A 22,323-nucleotide genomic window follows, 5' to 3' on the forward strand; every position below is an offset into this window, starting at 1 on the left:
ATTGCTTAGTTTAAGACCTCTTATTCTTTTGTTTGTTAGTAAATTTAGAGTGTTTCTGTTTTAGAACACCTAAACAATAAGTAATATCTATGAATTATTTTATATAAATACATATACAAGACGTTTTTAGTGTGAGGGGCAAAGAGTGTGTCTGCTAAAAGTGTCAAATATTTAAAAAAAAAAAGTTTTGAGACTGCATGTCCAAATTTTGGAGCATTTTTCATTAATCTAAAGCGAAATACTTGTTACGGCTTATACTAAAACTCATCCATTCTTCCTGTGCCTTGTATGCTATGATCAAATGTCCCCATAGGCCCTTTTTTTCTAGGTCAGGGGTGGGGGTCAGAAATAAAAATAAAAAATGTGTTTCCAAGTTCTGATTTCGATTTTTTCCAAAAGGAGGAGTTCTTTGAACCACTCTCCCTTCTTCTTCTTCTCTGTCACAGGCTATGGGTGATGTATGTGATTCATTTAAAGTCTATTTCACCCTTCTTACAGCTTATCACAAACTACACATTATACTTCCAGGAAAAACATTATTGATTTCTCACAGTCAAATATAAAAAAATTTATAATAACCGTTCATGGAACTAAAATAAATCTATAAACAAAATAATTGACTGAATAAACATACTGACTTTCAAAAACAAAAACCATTGCACAAGCAACCACAGTTTCAAATGTCATCTAAAGACACAGTAAGACAATATCTGCATCATATCATAGGAATAAAAAAAAGGCTCAAAAGTAACAAACAAAACCCCTTTCAAATCCTAATTGCTTAATTTTTTGTTTGCATTCTGCACTCAAGTTTTGACAATTTTGGCATGTCACTTTTTTCAATTTATGACAGTGTGAAATTAGAGAATTTAACGTCTTTTCACTAACTGAGGGAATATGAGAAAGGTTGACCTCCTCCAAATAACAACAAGCTGTAAATAACATAGAAAGTGCTTGATCAGTCAGCAGTACACAAGAAGAGAGATCAAGGACTTCTAACTCTCGTCTTTTCATTGCAATGCATTCAATCACTCCAGGAGTAACCCATGAACACTTGGATAAGTAGAGTTTCTTAAGATTCTGAAGCTTATTGACCAATGGTTGTAATGCAGCAGACTTCAGCCTAGAACAGTTGCTTAAGTCTAAAACCCTCAGATTTGGGTTTCTTGATAATACAGATATGACCACATCATCTGACAGGAAATTACATCCTGATAAGATAGCCACTCGAAGATTTCCACAATGATTTAAAACAAATTTTAATTCCTTTTCAAAAGTTCTGTTGGATGTTGACCTCAGTTTGCTAGCTTGAATAAATTTCATTCTTGAATAATAACTAATTACAATATCCCGACAAGAATTGGAGACCAATCGCAAATGAGACAAGTCACGCAAGCTTAGATAATGGCAGATCATTTCAATAGTATCCCAAGGAAGTTCTTCCAACATCTCTTCCCTAAAATGGATAAAAAAATGATAGAGACAAATGGTGGAAGATGAAACATTTCGACGTTGATAAACTCTTGATCAAAGACAACTCAGCAAAATTGTAGGCGAAACTGAAGATGAGCATTGGTTTAATACAACTTTGAACGTGAGCTACAGATAGCATTGTGTGAGGGCTTGAACTGCAGTTTTGATGAACAAACTTAGAAAAGAGCTATCCCCCTCCTCATCTGTATATCATACCCAGCTTTTTAAAACCATCAGTACCTTAACTCTGACAACTGATTTTCACTCTTATCAATTACCTGCCCCATACACAACCTGGCACTGAAATCATTTCGCCGCTTTTCTGTCTCCAAATCAACAGCCCCAGGCCCAAATAGTACGTTTAGAGTAATTTTTGTTATAGGGATACCATAAAGGTTTTTTTTTTTTTTACAACTTTTTTCTGCTGAATTAATGGGATTCAGATTCATTTACAGTAGCCTAGACCATATATCTCTTTCATAAAAAAAAAAATATAAAAAATGGTCATAGCCTCAAATATATAAATTTAAGCAAAGATTAAATAAATTTGCATTCTTTCAACAATCAGGAATGATATCCCACATCACGGGTGCCCATACTTGTGAACGCATTCACTCAAGTGAAGTTTGACATATAAACCACATCAAAGGACCACATTGAAAACTATATTTGTTGGTTCGCAAATGGAAATACCCTTTTGGTTGTAGGTTCCAATCCTATCCCTAAACACTGTCTGTTGAGAGTCTTATCTATTAGAGCAAATTACTGAATTATAGAAAGTTATTCATATGGCTTGATGCTGTCCAATAACGACAAATTTGTAGTTTGACATACTGATTATTCATATAGGAGGAAAAGTCAAACCTGTGCCCCCTCTATAAGTATAGCCATAGGGCATATTGGGGGCTACAACTAACAAATCATGTCTCCCTTACTCCCTCACATCAGAGTAATTTAAAAACAAAGGCCATAACTACGATTTCACATACACCTTGAGAAGAAACCCCTGTAACACCCTAACAGGTAGATTGTCTAGCCCTTCAAATTGTGCCCACTGGCAACAATATTAGCATATAACTAGTTAATGACAGGTGTTTTATAACAAAAATCTGAAATAAAAAATTCTAATTGCTATCAATCATGCACACAATAAGATGTACTCTTTTTTCTATACCCGAAAACGTTTAAGAAAAACAGACACAAATCTGTCGGTTATCTGTTATCTGTCTGTAATGATGTTTCTTGTGTATTAGTATCAACACAGATATTAGGGCCTATGAAAATACCTATTGAAGTGCTAAAAATGGCTGCATATGGGTCTGTATCTTGAGGCTGGCATGTTTTGAAGATTTTTTAGTAGAGCCATACCAAAGCAACACTAATCCCGGACAAATGAACCAATTTTAAAAACTAACAAGCAAAAAAAATATCATAAATAAAATGATCAGTTTAAAAATGACAGAACTAAGCAAACTACAGACTACATAAATGAAATGCGTAAAATTAGGAAAAAGAAATTTAGACAGTGAATGGTAAAGGGGTGGGAAGAAGAGATTTTTTCGTACAAACGTTCTTCTATATCTAGCAATGGAAAGTTTTTTGGGAGTAAAAGGAGGAATAGTGTTGAACCTGAATAAGGGAGATGATGCCTAAGGGACGGGTGGGGATAGTCGGGAAAAAACAAATCTACCTGTGGGTTATGGAAAGAACTATGGACAAATCGCAAGAAAATTTTTATTCTCCTTTTTTCGAGGTTAGTTATACTGGCACTCTGAAGAAGGGAAATAAAAAAAACACCCTGCCTTCACTAAAGATATTTTCTATGTATCATTTTAAACTGTCTTTATTTTTTCCAACGATTCCTTGCAAATGGAAGGATGCCAAACAGGTCAGGCATATTCAATAAATGAGCATACAGATGAGTGTAATATTCTCAAATAATGTGATTTAAGACATTTAGACTTATTAAGGGATTCAAGGGGGGAAAACACGTACGCATTTTAAAAAAAAATCAATGATTTGGCAATCACATTTTAAAGCATCTAATAAAATAGTTAAGGCCTATCTGATCCATAATATTAACTTGGCTACTTTTGAAATGTCTTGAAGATGTAGCTCACAGATGTAGGGACAGGTAGCTCAGGTACTCGCACTTCCCACAATCAATAACAGTGTATTATTGTTCATAATTGCATATATTCATTGTTTGCAGACTGGAGAAGAATAGTGCTTCCAGTGGCTAGTTTTTCAGGAGAAGAAGTCAAAGAGGTGAAAGGGCTTGTTGTTAGTCCATATACCTCCCTACAACTTTTGGAACTGGAACTGGAAGATAGATAGATTATCAATAGATCTATCCACAATATCAACACTACTGTTGTTTGCATTGTAACTTGTGCATCATAAGGATTATAATTGGGTCTAACATGGTTCACTGGAGAATAAAATTGTAAATAGCAAGAGGATTAGAACATGGGTGTAGGCACTTAACTACTTGTGGTCTTTGGGGAAAGAAACACATGATTATTCCAATTAAATAAAGGTTGACATGACAATTAATTAGAATGTTTTCTGCCAAATATTGTTGCTAGTTCAACAGCCATATGATTAAGCCAATTATTAGATTTTTTTAAGTTTACTGCAGATTGGGTCCACATTGAGACCAAAATATTGGATAGTAGATACTGACTGTGAATATCTAAATTGCTTAAGATCAGGATTATCTTTGCTTTCACCCCACTCAACAGTCACAAACAGTTGGGGGAAAATAGTTGAAAGTGCAATAGGCTGGGAACTGCCAAAATTCGTTTGCTACTTTCAATCAACTGTAGATATTCGAGGCACGTGTCTTTATTTTCAGATCATTTTCCCCTCTTCTTTCTCAGCTGGGTTGACAATATCCCAATCTTTAATTTATTCTTCTTTTCTTGTAATATGTTTGTAAGATTCTTCTTGGGACTATTCTATAGTCCCAATACTTTTCTTTCTCACACTAGCATCAAAACCTTCTTCTTCTTCTAGATGAAAACTATAACTAAAACTAATACTACTGCTACTAACAACTCATCCCAGCACCAAGCCGCCTGTGGCCAATACAGCTACGCCTGCTCTTCCTCCCTCCCAACCCATTCAAAGCCTCCCTATTTATTCCCTCCCAGGAAGTTCCTATTTCCTTTAAATCTTTCTTTATGACATCCTCCCATCCCAGAAAAGGACGACCTGCTTTCCGTTTAGCCCTAGACGGTTGGCCGAAAAAGACAATCTTCGGCAATCGGTAATCCTTTCCTTCATCGAAAGCGGGATTGAACCACATTTTTGTACAGTCTACTGTTTGAAATACAGTCAGTATTGTGACCAGAAACAGTCCGTAGGCAATTTCTCTGGAAAACATCTAGTAAATCTTCATTTACTTTTTAGAGCGCCTATGTTTCAGAGCCATATTTGACCACGGTCACCGCTGTACCTTCCAGTACTCTAATCTTGGTTTGAAGACTTATCTTTCTATTCTTCCAAACTTTTTTGAAACTGTAATAAACACAGTGAGCCTTGGATATTTTGTTTTTAACATCTTCACTGTTCCCACTGTCTTGACTAATAATACTACCAAGGTAAGTGAAGCTGGCCACCTTATCAATCTTTTCGTTACCCAGTGTCACCTTTTCATTTTCACTTATTCCTTGCCTTAGTGACTTAGTCTTCTTAACATTAATTTTCAAACCTATTCTAGCACCCTGAACTCGCAAACACTCTAAAAGTCAATTCCTTTTGCTCACAGTTTCATCTAGGATGCTTAAATCAACAGCATAATCGAAGTCCAGGAGAGTTCCCCCCCCCCATTTGATTCCCTGGTCTCCCATAACCTTTCCTGTGCTCCTGAAGTCAAAGTCCATCCAAATGATCCTTATGAAGGGGGATATAACACAACCTTGCTTCCCTCCTTATTTAATACAAAACCTCCAGCTAAGAATATTAGAGAAAAAGCTTTCATGCTAATAGAGAGAAGGAGTTTGTACAAGAATTCTCTGAGTGATAGATCATATGATAACAAAAGAAATGTACAGAAAGTGGAAAAAACATTAGGATATGAACTAAGGAGGTGTGACGTGGAGGCCATGGATAAAATTGCCAAGGATCTAGAAGATGCAGCTAGACTGCATAATAGTAAAATATTGTACTGGCATGTTAATAAATTGGGAGGGAGTGTCAATCCAGAGTTTTCTCAGTTAAAGATAGCAAGGGGGCCAAATATGGTGATAAGGAAAGACATGGGTGAAAATTTTTGAGAATGTACTAAACCAAGATACAGTTATAGGAAGAGATATACAGGAGAATGGAAAAGGTTGTGATACCTTGGATGTGAAGGAAGACTTGTTTTGAGAGGAAGAATCAGCAACAGTACTAAAAGGATTAAAAAATAATATGGCTCCAGGTGCTGATAGTGTGGTAAATGAATTTCTTGAATGAGGGCTCTGAGGTTAGAAATAAGTTACTGATATTTATGAATATAATTTTTGAAAAAGATGAAGTACCTTATAATTTCAGGAAAACCTTATTAAAATCACTGTATAAGAAAGGTGGTATTATTGAGGTATTAATCTAGGCTCTCCAGGTAACATCTGCCTTAAAAAACATTATATGCGCATTCATAAGATATACATGGCAAGTATATATGGCATAGCACAAGCAAACCCAAAAATGAATAAAAACAAAAAACAGGAAATTTAAACAAATATTAACCATGCAGCATATCATGGCACTCTCATAAACTACTTGGACCAGTAATTGAAACCTGTTCTATCCTTAAAGAGATGGGTTTTTGGTATATAATACTTGAACATAAGCCAGAAAACTATCCATAGACTAGGTTTGATTAAAAGCTAGCCAATCCATTCAAAATAGCCACAAACAACAGAAGGTCAATTTACACCCATAACAAGAACTTCATCCCTGCGAAAATATTCAATCTTCATATCCAGACCAGAGGATACAGTGAAGATGGGGCAGATGAAACCACTTTTTTTTACATGGTGCTTTTTAATTTGTGAGGGCAAAACCAGAGATAAGAATAACATAGCCCCTTAAAATGATTGTGTACCATCACCAGCAAAGCATCCTTCGTTTTTATGTGTCAAGAGATCAAAACCTATACTAGCCAATGATGGAGTTCAAAAATATGTGAGCAAAAAGCTACCTGATGAGGACATAAACCTGTTGGCCTACTGGTAAAAAAAAAAACATAGACAAACATGTACTTTTAGTATCTTTAGGAAGAAAGCACTTGAGCATCCTAGCCCTATAGCCAAGTAACAAGGTTCAGTGTTGCAGAGAATATTTAGAATTAACAGAGGACAAGATCAACTGCAAAACATTTTTTTTTATTTTGTGTTTTTGAAAGGTCAAATTTTGACATGTTAATTGAAACTGTTAGTGTGTTTTACCACTTTGAATTGTAGAACATTTGTAATGGAACTGAAAATAGTTGTAATCAAATAGGAAATACTTCAAAAAATTACACTGGCCAGTAACTGAATTGTAAATGGTTTAAAATTTCAGTTTCAATGGCTAAGATGACCAATTCTATTAAACCCTAAATTTCATATCCCTGCCTTATTCATTAGTGAGCTGTTTTCTAAGACCTGTGATATGACTTCTTTCCATGAATACTATGCACTATAAAATTGGGTGATAAGAGGGGGCGGCCAATACTGTTTTCATCACTTAAGCAGTTGTGGAATTTTCTTGCTTAGTATACATAACCAAAATAGATATCTTAACCAGGGCATTGTTACAGACACTGACCAGTGAAAAAAAAGTACCAAACTAATATTAATATGGCCAAAATTGTATTTGAGCATTTTCCTGGAAGGTAAAATATACATTAAAATAGCAAACAACAACAATTAGGTTACAATAACCATTTAAGAAGTACTGGACATTTTAAAAAATGTATCACTTTTATTAAAGTCGGATTTCTACTGCTAGGTGTATAGCTAATTACCAGTAATGCCATTGGTTGAAAAACCAATTGATTCCTAAACCACTAATATTTCTTTTTCATTTCAATTTTTAAAGATCTAGTCAATCTATACTAGTCTGATCAGTTACTAGTTGAACTCAACTAATACTCTTATGTGATATTAACTTGCTTAATTGTACAACCAGAATAACTACTACTCCCACTGAGATGATATCCCAACATTTTGGATCTTAGTAGCTGGGTTAATTGGGATTTGTCCTGCCCTGGGAAAAAATTATATTGTTTATTTTGGGTTGGAGCCCCCTCCTCTGTCCTAACCTGTTTTATTTCTTTATTAAATCTTTGAATTATAGGGAAATTTGGTTAAGCTCTATTACTGTCCATTGATACAAAAAGTTCTATATATGGCTTTATGTTTCCAAGACTACCTATCTTGTTTTACTTAGAATTCAAATTCTTTATTTATGCTAAGTCTATTAAGGCAGAGCAGTTTTGAACTAATTTGACATAGGTTATTCATTACTAGTACTTGAGGCAAATTTAGGAAAGTCCATGTGTTACCATCAACTGTCCAGAATTATCTATTTTCTTTTGTTTAGGGTTGTGACTCTCTTCCTGGACTGAGTCAGTTAAATTATTGAAGTTTCAATTTATTTTGAAATATGTCTGAGTTTAAATTATATTAAAAATAAAACAACTATCAACAACTCACCACAGCACCAAGCCACCTCAGGCCAACGCAGCTATGCACGCTTCTTCTCCATTCCAATCCATTCAAAACCTCTTTACACTCTCCTTGGAAGTTCCCCTTTCCCTTAAATCATTATTTGCGAACCTTTCTAACCCAAACTGTGGACAACCCACTTTCCATTTAGCCCAAAACTGTTGGCCAAAAAGGACAATCTTTGGCAATCTGTTATTCCTCATCTGCAGAATAAGCCCTAGCCATCTCTACCTTTCTCTCATTATCACCCTAGAGAGCAGAATTGAATCACACTTTTTGTACAGCCTACTGTTCGAAATACGATCAGTCAGTCAGGTATCCAAAAGAAGCCATAGGCAATTTCTCTGGAAAATAGCTGGCATACCTTCCTCCAAATTTCAGAGCACCCATGCTCAGAACCATATTTGACCACTGTCATCACTGTAGTCTCCAATATTATAATCTTGGTTTGCATATTTATCTTCCTATTTTTCCAAACTTTTTTTAACTGTGAAATAGCATGCTGAAACTTGGATATTGTACTTTTAACATCTTAACTGCTCCCATCATCTTATTAAGAATACTACCAGGTAAGTGAGACTCCTCACCTGATCAATCTTTTTGTTACCCAAAATCACCTTTTCATCTTCACTTCTAGCCTTAGTGACTTAGTCTTCTTAATAATAATTTTCAAACCTATTCTAGCCCCCTGAACTTGCAAAACCTCTATAATTTCATTACTTTTGCTTATACTTTCATCTAGGATGCTTAAATCATCAGTGTGATCTAAGTCAAGGAGATTTTATCTTCTGCATTTGATTCCATGGTCTCACATTGCCTTTCATGAGCTTCTTAAGACAAATCCATCAAAATGATCCATATAAAGGGGGATACCATACAAGAATAAAAAGAATCACTCCAGGATTAATCACTTTAATGTATTTGTCTGGTATACCATACAAGGATAAGATCTTTGCTAAAGCTTTTCTATCAACAGAATCAAATGCTTGCTCATAATCTATAAAACTGAGGGCTAAAGATGTTCGACAACTCAGGCACTTCTTAATTCTTAACCTAAGAGTTTTACCCTTCCCAAAACCCAACTGCTCATCTCTTTAAAATTTTTCTACAGCATCTCTCAGTACAAAAAGTATCATCATAGAAGTAATTTGCTGCCTACTAACATCAGGTTAATGCCTCTATAATTACTACTCACTCTTATCACCTTTCTTATAAGGGGTTTGATTAGGGTATACCTAAAATTGCTTGGTACTTCCCCTTTGAATTCTATTACTAAATTCAAACCTAAGAAAGGTTTGAACCTTATTTGTCTCATCATCTGTTTTGTACTGGTTGGGCTTGGGAGAAGTTGTTGTAATTTGACTCATTTTTCAGTAAAGAAGGTACTCACACAGAATTAGATGGCATATGAGAAGCAGGGTTTACAAAAATGATGAAAATATTTAGCTATAAAAAGCTGACTTTCTCTTATCATCAAAATATCCACCATACATTGAATTACTGGAGACTGTAGGTGATGGTGAATGACCATTGTAGCCTGTACTTGTACATTTCCAACACCCCCTTTGGACAGTAATTTTTACTGTTGTAGGCTTTACAAGTAGTTAAATGACTAAGTGTAACCCAAGTGTTGAAAGAGGAATCAGACAGAATCAGCATTTATAATTTATTTGAGTTAGTATCAAAAGAGAGCAATTTCACAAGACTGTATTAAAAATTCTACAAGCCAATCCAACATGGTTGCCAGCAAACATAACTGAGGTAGGGACAAGGAGAACACACTGTTTGATATCTTTTCAGTTCTTTCCCAACATATTTTAATCATTTCATTTCTAAGGGCACTCCCTTCCTTATGGTCCAATATATGGCCCTAGGATATAGGTCTGCACTAGACTAGGAAAAAAAATTGAACAACAAAATTCTCACTTTACAATTTATAGCTTACTTTTGCTAATCGCATCTTAATTATCTTAATTTGCACTCAGGAATAAAAAATGGTTTGATGTTGGATTTATTTGGCTCTATTATTGAAATGACAATCAAAAAAACACATTACACAAAATATGAAAAAGAGAGTTGTGACTGTGTTTACAGGCCAGTAACCACCTTCCAACTAGGAGAGTGCTAGGATAGACGCAAATTTAAGCCCAAATGGTAACAGTGAGCACAGATAGTTATGATCAAGGGAACTATCCTTCTATGGTTTAGAGTCGACATTGCTGCACTATGTCAATTTCTGATAGAGTATGTAAGTTGGCTGGGTATGACAAGCAGCATCAGTACCGTAGCCCAGCTCTTTCATATATACAGTCATTTCTGGGCTTATGAATCTTCTCAGGATGAATCTGTCTTTGTATTTCTTTAAGTAATTGAGTAAGGAACTTATATTGTGGTTGATCAACATATTTGGATATAAGTAGCGTGGCACTGCACCTACATTGGAAGGTCAAAGATAGGATTTTTAGGGTAGATATCCTTTCACTATATAGCTTTTTATCAAGTCCAGAGATGCACTAGGTGGCTCTCCTTTGCAAACCGTCAATAAGCTGTGTATCACTTTTGTGAAAAAGTGAAGCAAAGCAGTTCCAAAGTCACCACAAAGCAGTTCCAAAGTCAAGAACTGGTCTAATAATTGCCTTACCATATATAGTTTCAAGAAGGTTCCACATGATTGGCTAGTAATAGTACTTGTTCATTTAATAATAACAAGACTTGAATTTGCTCTGGAAACAGTTTGTACCAAGTGTTCATGGAGCTTTAGAAGATTATCTATTGTGACTCCCAGGTCTTTACAACTAGAGCTACTTGGGAGAGGAACAGGGGATGATGGCTGGTTATCATTCATAGTACAGTATATTGGTGTTAAGGATTATTGTTAACAAAAGGAATGTTGAAACATTTTGAAAAACTGAAATAGAGAATCCACTTGTCAGCCTATGCCTGTATGCAATTCACCAAGTACTTGGGTACACAAAGTAGTTTTGAATCATTATTGTAAAGGGTTAAGTGGTTACTGACTTTGGGTATCATATCACTCATATAAAGAAGAAATAATGTGGGTCCACTAACAGTTCCCTGGGAACACCACTTAGGACTTCACAGTGCTGCAATTAGGTACAATTGCCATCTATTGTGAAGATTCAATGAAGTTATAAAGCTTTCCACCAAGTTAATAAAACAGTTTCGTTGCATAGATTTTTTTACTTTCGTGCTGTCCAAAAAAAGTAGAGCTTTATTTAACTTTTTTTTAGAAAGTCTACAAAGTTCAGCCATTAGCAGAAGATTGTGGAAAATTTAATAAACCACACACAAACAAGTGTACATATATATCACAGTGTATACTTGTTTAAATATTCTTCTTGGTAAAAGAATAAGGGTTAGACAGAAAAAAAAATTCATCTAAGCCTTACTTATTAAAAGGAAAAAAATAATTAAAAAGGTGGGTTTCTCAGCTCCATGTCTGATTAAATCAGTTATTTGCATGGGCGCCCATAAGTTGAATTTTAGGAAGGGGGCTTGTCAGGTCTAACCAGCACTTCTAATCCAGTATAATAGAAAACACAAAACAAAAATATAACAGCCAGCAGAACAGCACTGCCTAAGTAAAGAGCAATGTGGGCACAATGTATTATTTGTTGTTTTTTTCTTGTTCATTTTTTTTTACCAGGGCAATTCTTATTGAAAGAAATGTTGAAGAAACTTCAAAAAGGGCTCATTCAATTAGAAACTTCCCCAACACACATTAAAACAACATTTTCAAACAAACATTTTGTTCAGCATAGTTTAAAGGTCCAAAAATCATGATTTTGAGCATGACAACCCCCCCCCACCCTCAGGACAAGGGTTGTAAGTTATGCCCTGGGAGGATTTAAGGTTTTCATATAAAGTGGTTGCATAAACCTTGGCAGGGGCTCATTGGATTGGTAATCAGAAGTTCTAGTGGCCTTTTTAACAGTCAAAAGTAATTGGAGGTCAATCAGCCCCTTCCCCCACTATAATTATTTCTCCAAACACATTTAATCAAGATGTTTAGATAGATATTTTGTTCAGCATAGTTGAAAAGTCCAGAAATTTAAGTCCTTGAGGAAGACCCCCCCTCCATAGCCCTCAAGGCAAGGGTCATCCTTGACAACAGCATTTTGGAGGTGTGAAATTTAAATACATAATTATATTACACAAATTTGTGAGATAAAACTTTTATTTCTACTTATATTTATCCTTTTCCACTCATATTTATGCTTAAGTAACGTTTCAAGTGGCTTTCCTTAGTGTGTGACTGTGCTTACTTGGACATTGAAACTGGAGGTATTTTATTGTTGATCCCCATGGGGATTAGCCTTTGGGTTTAAATTATAATTTAAACAAATAAAACACAGGCAATATATTTGGAGTGCTTCTTCTTCTTTCAAATTTGCAAAGCTGTAAATAGTGCACACTTGCCTATAATGCCATAGATTTCATTGGTTGAGCCATTTTCTGGGGAAGCAATATCAAATAATCAAGGCTGTATTGGTACCAGCTGGATTTTAATCCATAGATTGTTGGGGACAGTAGGATCAGCCATTAAGTAAATTTACTAAGCTGTCTTTTTTAGATTTTCAGAAACAGTCTGTATAGGGGAGTGATATGAAACAGGAAGTTATATTAGTGCTAGCAGGATTTTAATCCTTAAACTGCTGGGAATTTGTGATTTGAGTATCAGCACTTTCTACAGGTTCTGTCTAACATGAGATTTTGTGAAATAATGGTTGTATAAAAAAGGATGCCACCTGAATGCAATAGCAAACAGAAGCTAGTCAGCCTAAAAAAGTCCCAAGATTTCTAAACTGGCTGTATATACAGTCCTGAATCAGATTCAAAGGCAGTCTTATGTGATAGGTGTGAGAAATGGCTATGCATTGAATGCCTAAACATACCTGGCTCTGAATATGAACTTTTCACAAAAATGTCTACCATTGGAGACATGCAGAGGTACTTCTTGATTTACAAGCACTCAGGTGCTCCAGCAGACCCATTCTCATTGGCCAAAATTTCAAATTTCATAACATCTAAGGTTCTAGTGCTTTGGCTATTGTAGAAATAGTTAAAGCAGCAGTAGAAGAGATGAAGCAAGACATTACCAATACAATAAACAAAGTCAAGAATGCATTACTGATCTTGAGAAAATGTGGCCAAAAAATATACCATTTCAGAAGTTGAAGAATATGTTGGAGCAGCAGTTCAGGAAGAAACAAAATATTGGAACAAGCTATCAATTATCACCTTGAGGATGAAGCCCAAAGACTGTTCAGACAGGAGAAAGATAGAGAGGGGAGAAAACTTAATGTGGCTGCATATGGTATACCCCAGCAACCAGGAGTACTAAATGATTACCTGCTCATCAAAAGACAACTTGCAGAGCTGTACAGCATAACAAGTGCAAACACAAGCAATATTAGACACTTAGTTGATAGACCAAAAACCAGCCCACAGCCAACCACCCCCATTCTCACAAGAGGAGATTCAAAGAAGCTACAAAAATTAAACTCTATTAAATTTAAACTCTATCAAATTAAGTTTATTTATTAAATAAACACTATTCAAAAAAAAAATCTGTCAAGTGTGTTTTTCAAGAAGAGTCACTAATCAGTGAAATGAATTGAAGGATTCTACTGTCAGCCCTCTTTCTATCTAGTCTTTTAGACATCAACTTTACAGGGAGTGGGAGATGAAGTTGTGTAGGCTTGACTGGGAGTCATTGACTCAAGAACACACTAGGTCTAGGAGACCTTAAAGCTCTCAAATGGATTAAGGTGATAATTTGTGCTTACTGAAAACAAAATATATTTTGAATGTTTTTACTTTTTTACTTAAATAAATAAAAAAAACTTTATGATTTCAAGGAATAAATATCAGGATATGTATATTAAACTGACAGTCCACTGTCATTTTTTTTCCAGTAAAGCCTAGATTATGTTCTGGTCTTAAGAAGGCATGGGGGTTGTCAGCTATACTAATGTTAATTTTTCCTTGTTTTGAGTTTGACTTGGCTATTTCTTCTAATTTCTGTTTGCTTTGAGTTTTATTTATTTATTGATAGTGATTTGTGCTACTTTCACTCTTTGAGGATTGTTTGACATTATTTCTGCCCTTTTTGGCTTATTGCAGCTCTTTACTTTTCTTTGAAAGACTTCTGTGGAAAAAGTTTTTTTCAATACAAATATATAGCAGCAGTGTTCAGCCAGGGGGGTGGGTGGAAGTCTCCCTTAAGGGCAGCTAAGATTATTTGCAATAAAAATCACTGTAAGGTCAAAAAGGTGAAACTCTTGTGAGTAGGACACACTTTATAGCTTGCAATTTTATGAGACTTTATTAACTTTATTGATTCTGTGAAAGCCCTTCATTATACAGTGTGAGATCTAGCAGCCAGGATGTCCATTAGTCAATCTACTCATTCTTGGTTGATACCTCTTGCTGCTAATTTAGCCTAGAACAAAGCCAGGTAAATATACAACTGTCTATATTATTGACTTACCAATAATGTAAACATACCACTTGATATCCTTTTTATACTCTTTATGAATATGATAATTGCTTCTATTGCAAATTCAAATTTAAGCACTTTTTGACCTAATCAATCCTAAACTAACCTTATTATAAATAATTTTGGCACTGAGAAAATGTAGTATTATTTTGTTGAAAGTGACCAATAAAATGGCACTGAGAAAATGTAATTTTATTTTCTTGGAAAACAATCAATAACTCAAATTTTAATTGAAAATTTGTCATTTTTAAGAGCTCAGAAAGTGCTTAAATATGAATTTTGTGATAGAAGCAATTATTTTATTTGTAAAGAGCATAAAAAAAGTATTGAGTGGTATGTTCACTTTATTGGTAAGTCTATAATATAGACAGTCATATATTTACCCAAAGCCAATTATGTGGAACTTTGTCAAATGCTTTGGCAAGGTCTTAAAAAATTAGGTCAATAGGAAGGCCTTTGTCCAATAGCTGGGCAACCTGTTCATCAAAGAAGCTCATCATTAACAATCCTTTCAAGCCCTTTTGCAACAGTAGACATGAGGCTAGTAGGTCTATTATAATATTCTTCTATGAATATATCTTCCTTTTTAAAGATATGTGTGATAGTCTATATGCTAATGTCATGACAAAAACATTATCATAGTTTCTTTTGTTAAGTTTTTTTCATAAACTATCTTTAAATAATGTTCAATACCCAAACAATTGGAAATTCTTTTACATTTGGACATAAATCCAAATGGTTTTGAAGGGTCAAAAAACACATTCACAATGAAAAAAAGTATTGTCAAATATCATCCAAATTGGCAGTACTAAAATACTTATGGTATAATTGTAGTTGAGTGACTTCTTACTATCTCAGAAAGGGGCTAGGTTAGGAAAATGAAACAGGCTGAAGTATATTCTGGGAAGGTATTTTAAAGTGCCCACCTCTACTCCTTTTCCCATTAGAGGGCCCTGAAATTAGCCTACATGACAGGTCTATACCTATTGAAATTTTGACAAAACAACATTTTACCTTAATTTTCAGTGGTAAAATTCTAGTTGATTGACTTTTGGCTATCTTGGAAAGGGGTTAGGTTAGGAAAATGAAACTTTCAGGGATGGGTCTAAAGGCTAAAGTATGTCCCAGGAAGGTATTTTGAGGTACCCACCTCTACTCCTTCTATCTCTAGGGGGCCCTAAAATTTGCCTACATGACAGGTCTATACCTATCGAAATTTTGACAGAACAACATTTTACCTGAATATTCAGTTACCAGTTGCCTGTTCTCTGCCTTTAGTTCTGAAAATGCAATTCCTGTTATTTGAACATAATTCTGAGCCATATCAATATTTTTTTCAAAATTTAGGAAATGTATTTGCATATCTTTAAAACCTTATAAATTGGGATTGAGCAAAGTTGTGAAGCTTAAAACAATTTTGTTGTAGGCTACTTCAATCAAACAGAAGATCTATTTTGCAAGGTTTCACTTTTATAGCACACATATTTTTAAAGGTCATCAAACTCCCAAGTCCTTTCTGAGATAGCAAGAAGTCAATCAACTACAATTTTACCATATTTATTAACTGTTTAGTTATAGGATTTCATTTACCTCGTGAATATAGGCCTATGACTTGGGAGGAGTTGATTTGTAATTGTTTGGTATCATTTTAACTACCCCTCCCCCCTCTTTAGAAAGCTCTGAGCTTGGGCCCTAACACAAACACATTTTGCTTATACAGTGAAAGAAAGGACTTTGAATTGTGACAAAGTCTAGATTCTAAACAATAGAGAATTAACTTACAATTGGACTAGTTTCTTATTTTTGCTTTTCCTTGATTTCTTCTAAAGATTGCCGTCAAGTCAGAAAAATTGCTAGAACACAAAGCTAGAAAAAAACTCACTAGATTCAGGAGAAAAAAAATCCCTTATTCAGCGAGAAAATCATTAGAATCATAATTTAGCAACTTCAATAGACAACGAGCTTTAGTGTTTCTAAAGCACTGATTTCAAAAAATTTTAAAGCTATAATCAATGCGATTGATTTATTTTCTTATCATGTTCAACTCAAGGGCACTAATCAGCAGGGGGTACAGTTGCCCTCCCTAAATTTTGAAAATAGCTGTTATTTCGTCGTTTTGTTTCTTTTCTATGTAAAAATTCCTCTGGGTTCTGAAAAAAATATTTTCAAACAAAGTACCTGGAACAATCCTTCCCCAGCTCCAAGCGTTTTTTTTTAATGACAACTTTAACTTTTTATATTAATTTGTTAATGTTGACAAACAGTGGTGTAACGAATTTATTTTACTTCTATCATAAAGTTTTTCAATAGTCTTATTCAATTCCAAGCTCTATCCAAAATATTTAGAAATGGCTTTTTCATTACTGGATCTAGCATAAGTATTGAGGGATCAACAAAAGTTTTAAAGAAAATGTTTGGTTTGGAGTGTTTTCATTGAAAAAATAATAATTTTTTACCGCTGATGTATTAAATGAAGTTTGCCAACACTTTAAGTTTCCTTGACTTGACACCACTATGAAATTCTGTTAATTTGAACTGTGATGCTAATTTACAGTGGTCCTAATTTACAAAAATGTATGAACTGCAAAGATTTTGTATATTTAAAAATGCTGAAGATAATGAAGGTATTTTTGGTGTCTAGAGAGGACAATTACTCAAACTCCCACTATTTGGCGTTCCTGAAAACTTTGAAGAATGAAAATTCTAAAAAAGATTTCCGTGGCGCAAAAAGACATAAAAATAATAAATAATCTGTAGCTATATCAAACAATAGCTTTTATTATTTACAAGAAAAAAAAATTAGAAATAACTACTTGCTTGCTTATGCTTGGTTTATCAATAATGAAAATAATGGCTTTGGTCATTAATTAGGCACAGGCAAAAAAAACATTTCAGGCAACTGGCTTGCAAAATTTACAAGTTTTAAGTTGTCGCGTATTTTTAAATACATGATAGCCTTAGTTCGTAACTTTTGCTCGTATACCTAGTTTTGTTATTATTTGTATCGAAAAAATTTCACAGCTTGATGAAAATACATGGAAATAATCAATTCTGTCGAGATTTTCTTGCAGAAACTGAATCTAGAAATCATATTTACATATTTGATGAATTGATGAAAAGAGATCTTTCTTTTGTAAGCAAGGAAAAACAGCTTACTTTACAAATAATCCACGCCAAATTTACAATATTTTCACTAGTGGATGCCCAGGCCGTAATTAAGCTTTATGCGGGGCTGCCGTTGCAACATTTCCAGATTAAGCAGTATACTTTATAAAAAATTGTGATCTAACTTTTCTATCAGCCCAGTGGCCGTTAATTGTAAATTCTTTGTTTAATTTATATGTTTTGGAGGAAAAATAAAAATGTCTATGTCTATGTCTACCATTATTAATGAACTAGTGTTTCCGAGACATAACAAAGAGAATGTTGGGAAGTTTAAATTGCTCTAGAGTTGATATTTGAGCATGACATATGTACAATAACGCTGAGATAGATCGAGGAAGTGAATTTAATAGTATTATGGTACAGTGTTTTATTACAGTCAAAAATTAACCAAGACTGCATTGATCAAGATACTGATAAGAACTATTTTACTTCTTACCTCCAGAGGCTGTATGCTCAATAACAGCTCCTACTTTATTCAGGATTTGGATAAATTTTACGAAAACGAATCATGAGCATCCTTATCGGTCCCTGTCAAAGCATTCACTCGTGGAGGCAGGGGCGGATTCAAGTTTTAATTAGGGGAGGGTGCATAATAGGTTTCTTCAATAAACTTGAGAACAAAGACATGCCCGCAATTAAAAGGAAATCTTGACAATTATTTGTCATAGGTATGTAGTGGAAATGGACGTAAATTTAATCTAAAACCTGGCGAGGGCTTAAGTTCTAATAAATCTGTTGAGATTAAAATGGTATAAAATATTGACACAAAAAATAGTAATTTATAAAAACCACCCACTATAAAAAAAAAAAAAAGCTGTTCACCATCTATGAAAAAAATGTTATTTAATTATTTTCTGCATAATGTTTTCCCTTTGTATTTTGGACAACTATAGCGGATGAGTTAAGCTTTTTATTGTAAAAAAAAAAAAAAAAAAAAAAAAAAAATGTCCTTGAGCCATTTTTTTGGGCCAGGCACTCTTTGTGAAAATTTGTATAGGTCAAACCAGTTAGCATGTTGCCTAACTTTGTGGCATCGCTTAGTAGCTATGATAGTAATGAAGAGTGGGAAATAAGCATAAAGACACAACTTGTATATTCGTAAAAGATACATTAAACATTAAATACTAGTTTTTTTTAGGGGTGTAACAGGAAAAACAGAACAAAGATATAGTAATACATAGAAGACATTTAAAACTAGGGTTTTAAGTATAGGCAATAAAGCATTAACTAATCACTTTTTTAAATAGATGTTTTAATAAACAGTGTGAACGTCAACGAATCTCAAAAATTTACTAACCAAAATTTTACTTTTCATAAAAACGCAGCGTATCTTTTCCGCTTTTTTAAGTTTAATATATTTCGCTTATATTACATAATTCAGAATTTTACAGGAAAAAGTCTATTTCGCTGTTTCCGCTCCCGCCATATCTACTTATTACACGGTCAACGTCTACCTCAATAATTCGGTGAATGTTTATCATGGCCAGTCCTGTCAGTTTAGAGCTCTTCGTTAGTATTTCCTCTTCTATTTACCCTAAAATATTCGAATAAGACCAAAATCGTCAGAAAAATAGGAACTTTATTAAAAATGCATGTAGGTAGGTGCCTCAAACTATGTATGTGAGTCAAAATACTCCTTAAAAAAAATATTTATATGTTTTTTTATTTTTATATTTGATAGGTATAGATTGGTGATTTATATTCTCAGGGTTTCAAGCTGTAGAGCTTTCTAATTATTTTTTTAATCTTAATATTTTCAGATATTCAATTCAGAAGTTTAAATCTCGATATGTCTGTAGAGCACAAAAATAAAAATCTGAAATTTGACTCAGATTTAGCATTAAGTAAGAGAATTACCCTGTAAAAATTTAGACTTCATGCTTAATGTAAGGACATCAACAAAACAAGTATTTAAGACTTAGCAAAATTGCCTCCCCATAAAAATATAACAGTGATGGAAGTGAATCAAGTTGTCCAGTCAACAATTTGCAAGTAAACAATAACTCGTTTAACACACAGCAAAACTTAAAAAAAAACATCGATAATATATGGGACAAGAACTATTTGTGAATGGAACAGTTTTAAAAAGAACTAATAAAAGCAAAAAAAAGTATCGGAAAAATAAATTAAAAATTTGATATATAATTACATTAATAAGTACCTGTTGTATTTTTGTTTGCTATGATCATTTTTTAAATTTCTTATCGTCTTGGGTTTCATTCATACTTCTATGATAAAAGATTTGTATTCGTTTTAAGCTAGACTTCCATATTCAAGTTAAAATTTACTTATTCTAAGATTTTTTTCATTTATATTAGTAGCTATTGTATGTTTATTTCCTCTGATTGTTTATTTAATTTCTGATTGTTTGGGGCTTCATTGGTTCTTTAAAAGTAATTTCTGGTCGTTTTGAGTTTCATATATTATAGTTTTTATTTTTATTAATGCTGATATTAAGTTTAATATAGCCTTTACTTTTCTTTAAAAAAAACTTTCTTTTCTGAATTTTAGACAAGGAAAATTCGTATTGAAGAAGTTGTCCTAGAAACTTTGAAAAAGCTTTATTAGATTGGAAATTATAACGTATAGTGCCCCTTTTAAATTTCGAAAGTGATTGGAGGGCAACTAACCCCTGCCCCTACAGCCATCATTTCCCCAAACACATCCAATCACAATTTCGAGATACCTATTTTGTTCAGCGTAGTCAAAAGGTACAATAACCCTCTGGGCAAGGGTAGTTTATGCCCCGGGGCTTACAAGATTTTTATGGAAAGGGTGGTCGTACAAACTTCGAAGGGAACTCATTGGATTGGAAATCAGAAGTTTTAGTATCATTTTTTATTCGGAGGGGAACGACCCCTCCTGTCCATGTCGAATTTTCACTAAATGCATCCAATAGAAATTTTTGAGATAGCCATTTCTTAAGTCCAACGATCCCATAGCAAGGCCTTTGGGATTAGCACAACCTCCTAGAGTCTTGGAGCGAGGGTTGTCAGTCATGCCCAGTGGGCACATACAATTTTATGGAATAGATGGTCAGGTGAACTTTAGATGAGGCTTATTTGATTGAAAATGTATAGTTCTAGTTCCCTTTTAAGAAGGGAAGTCCCCTTCCCCCTCCCTGATATCTTCTTTTCCTCAAACACACCCGATCGACATTGTGAGATTGCCATTTTGTTCCTAATAGTCACAATAGCAAATATCAATGTCTTCAGAGTGGAAACACCCCCTCCCCCATACCCCAGGGATAAGGGTTGTAAGTTACAGCCCGGCATATAAGCTTCTTAGGGAACGGGTGGTTGTATACTTTGGATCGGATGGGGCTCATTCGATTAAAAGTAAGAATTTCTAGTTCTTTTTTAAGAGTCAAAAGTGAATGGAGGAAAACAAGCCTCTCCCCCAAGCCAATCATTCCCCAAAACACATCCGATCAAAAACTTAAGAGAGTTACTTTGTTCATCATTCCCCACAGTCCTCAGGGCAAGGGTTGTAAGTTAGGCAATCCGTTCACGTTTACATATAGCATGTGGTATTGAGAAAGGTATGCATGTTTGACTTTTACTTTCCAAAAAGACGAAGAACATTCAGGCAAGCCTTTAAGAGAATGTTAAGGCAAGTATTCAACAAAATCAACACATGTTATGTGTATACGGATTGTCAAAAGGGCATAACCCAGAAATGACTGAGTATACTAATTTGGAACTTCCAGGAAATGATAAGGGAGACGACCTAAAAAGCAATATTTGCCACTACCGGTGCTATTATAACTACTATGCTACTACTGCTACCAAGACTACTACCGCACTACTCTATTTAGAATATTGAGGGGGAACTTGAACTAAATTATAACACGATATGTGCATGTGAAGTAGTTTGGGTATTAAATTGGAACTTTCAGAGAATACTGAAAGGGGAGGATCATATGACCAAAAGGCAATATGCGCAGGCTACTACTAATACTACTATCGCTGCTTCATTCACTGCCTCTACACTACTACTACTACTACTTCTTTTGCAACTACTTGTAAGGCTAAGAGCATTAAGATGAACATTTCAAGAAGTATATGAACATACAGGCTATCAAAAGGACATATCAGCAATGGCTAATTGTATTATGTTGAAACATCCAAAACTTAATTAGAGGGATGTTCTGCTGACCAAAGGGCATTACGTTAATACTACTGCTGCTACTAGTGCTACCGCTATTATTATTGCAACTATTACTAAAGGCATGAAGTTGAAATTTTCAAGTAATTATGAGGGGGTGGGGTGAACTTAGTCACAAAACACCGTCTGTATGCAAGTTGTCAAAAGGGCGCCACAGCAATATCTGATGAGCAGTCTGGTGTCTGAAATTGAAACAAACAAGGCTGGCTACAGCGGATGTTGAAATAACAAAAAAAAAAAAAAATTAAAATCCTGATGTTACTGATTATACTCATACTACTGCTACTGCTTCCACTG

At 34.4% G+C, this 22,323-nt stretch overlaps 1 protein-coding gene across 3 annotated transcripts in view; it reads right to left on the reverse strand.

Annotated features, from left to right (window-relative positions):
• LOC136043091 (PRA1 family protein 3-like) overlaps positions 1-16,608 on the reverse strand; it is a 35,330-nt gene extending 18,722 nt beyond the window's left edge. Inside the window, exon 1 of one of the 3 annotated variants that reach the window (XM_065728023.1) lies at positions 16,477-16,608. Coding sequence is in view for 1 of the 3 variants with exons in the window: in XM_065728022.1 (XP_065584094.1) it covers positions 15,412-15,456 (45 nt within the window). In the remaining 2 variants the exon portion in view is untranslated. Of the gene's footprint in view, positions 1-15,411; positions 15,472-15,511; positions 15,529-16,476 lie in introns of those variants that run through there. The other 2 variants (XM_065728024.1, XM_065728022.1) reach the window with 2 other exon arrangements.
• Between the last annotated feature and the right edge of the window lie 5,715 nt (positions 16,609-22,323).

The sequence above is a fragment of the Artemia franciscana genome, unplaced genomic scaffold (genome assembly GCF_032884065.1).
Source record: "Artemia franciscana unplaced genomic scaffold, ASM3288406v1 Scaffold_296, whole genome shotgun sequence".
NCBI classification, from domain to species: domain Eukaryota; kingdom Metazoa; phylum Arthropoda; class Branchiopoda; order Anostraca; family Artemiidae; genus Artemia; species Artemia franciscana.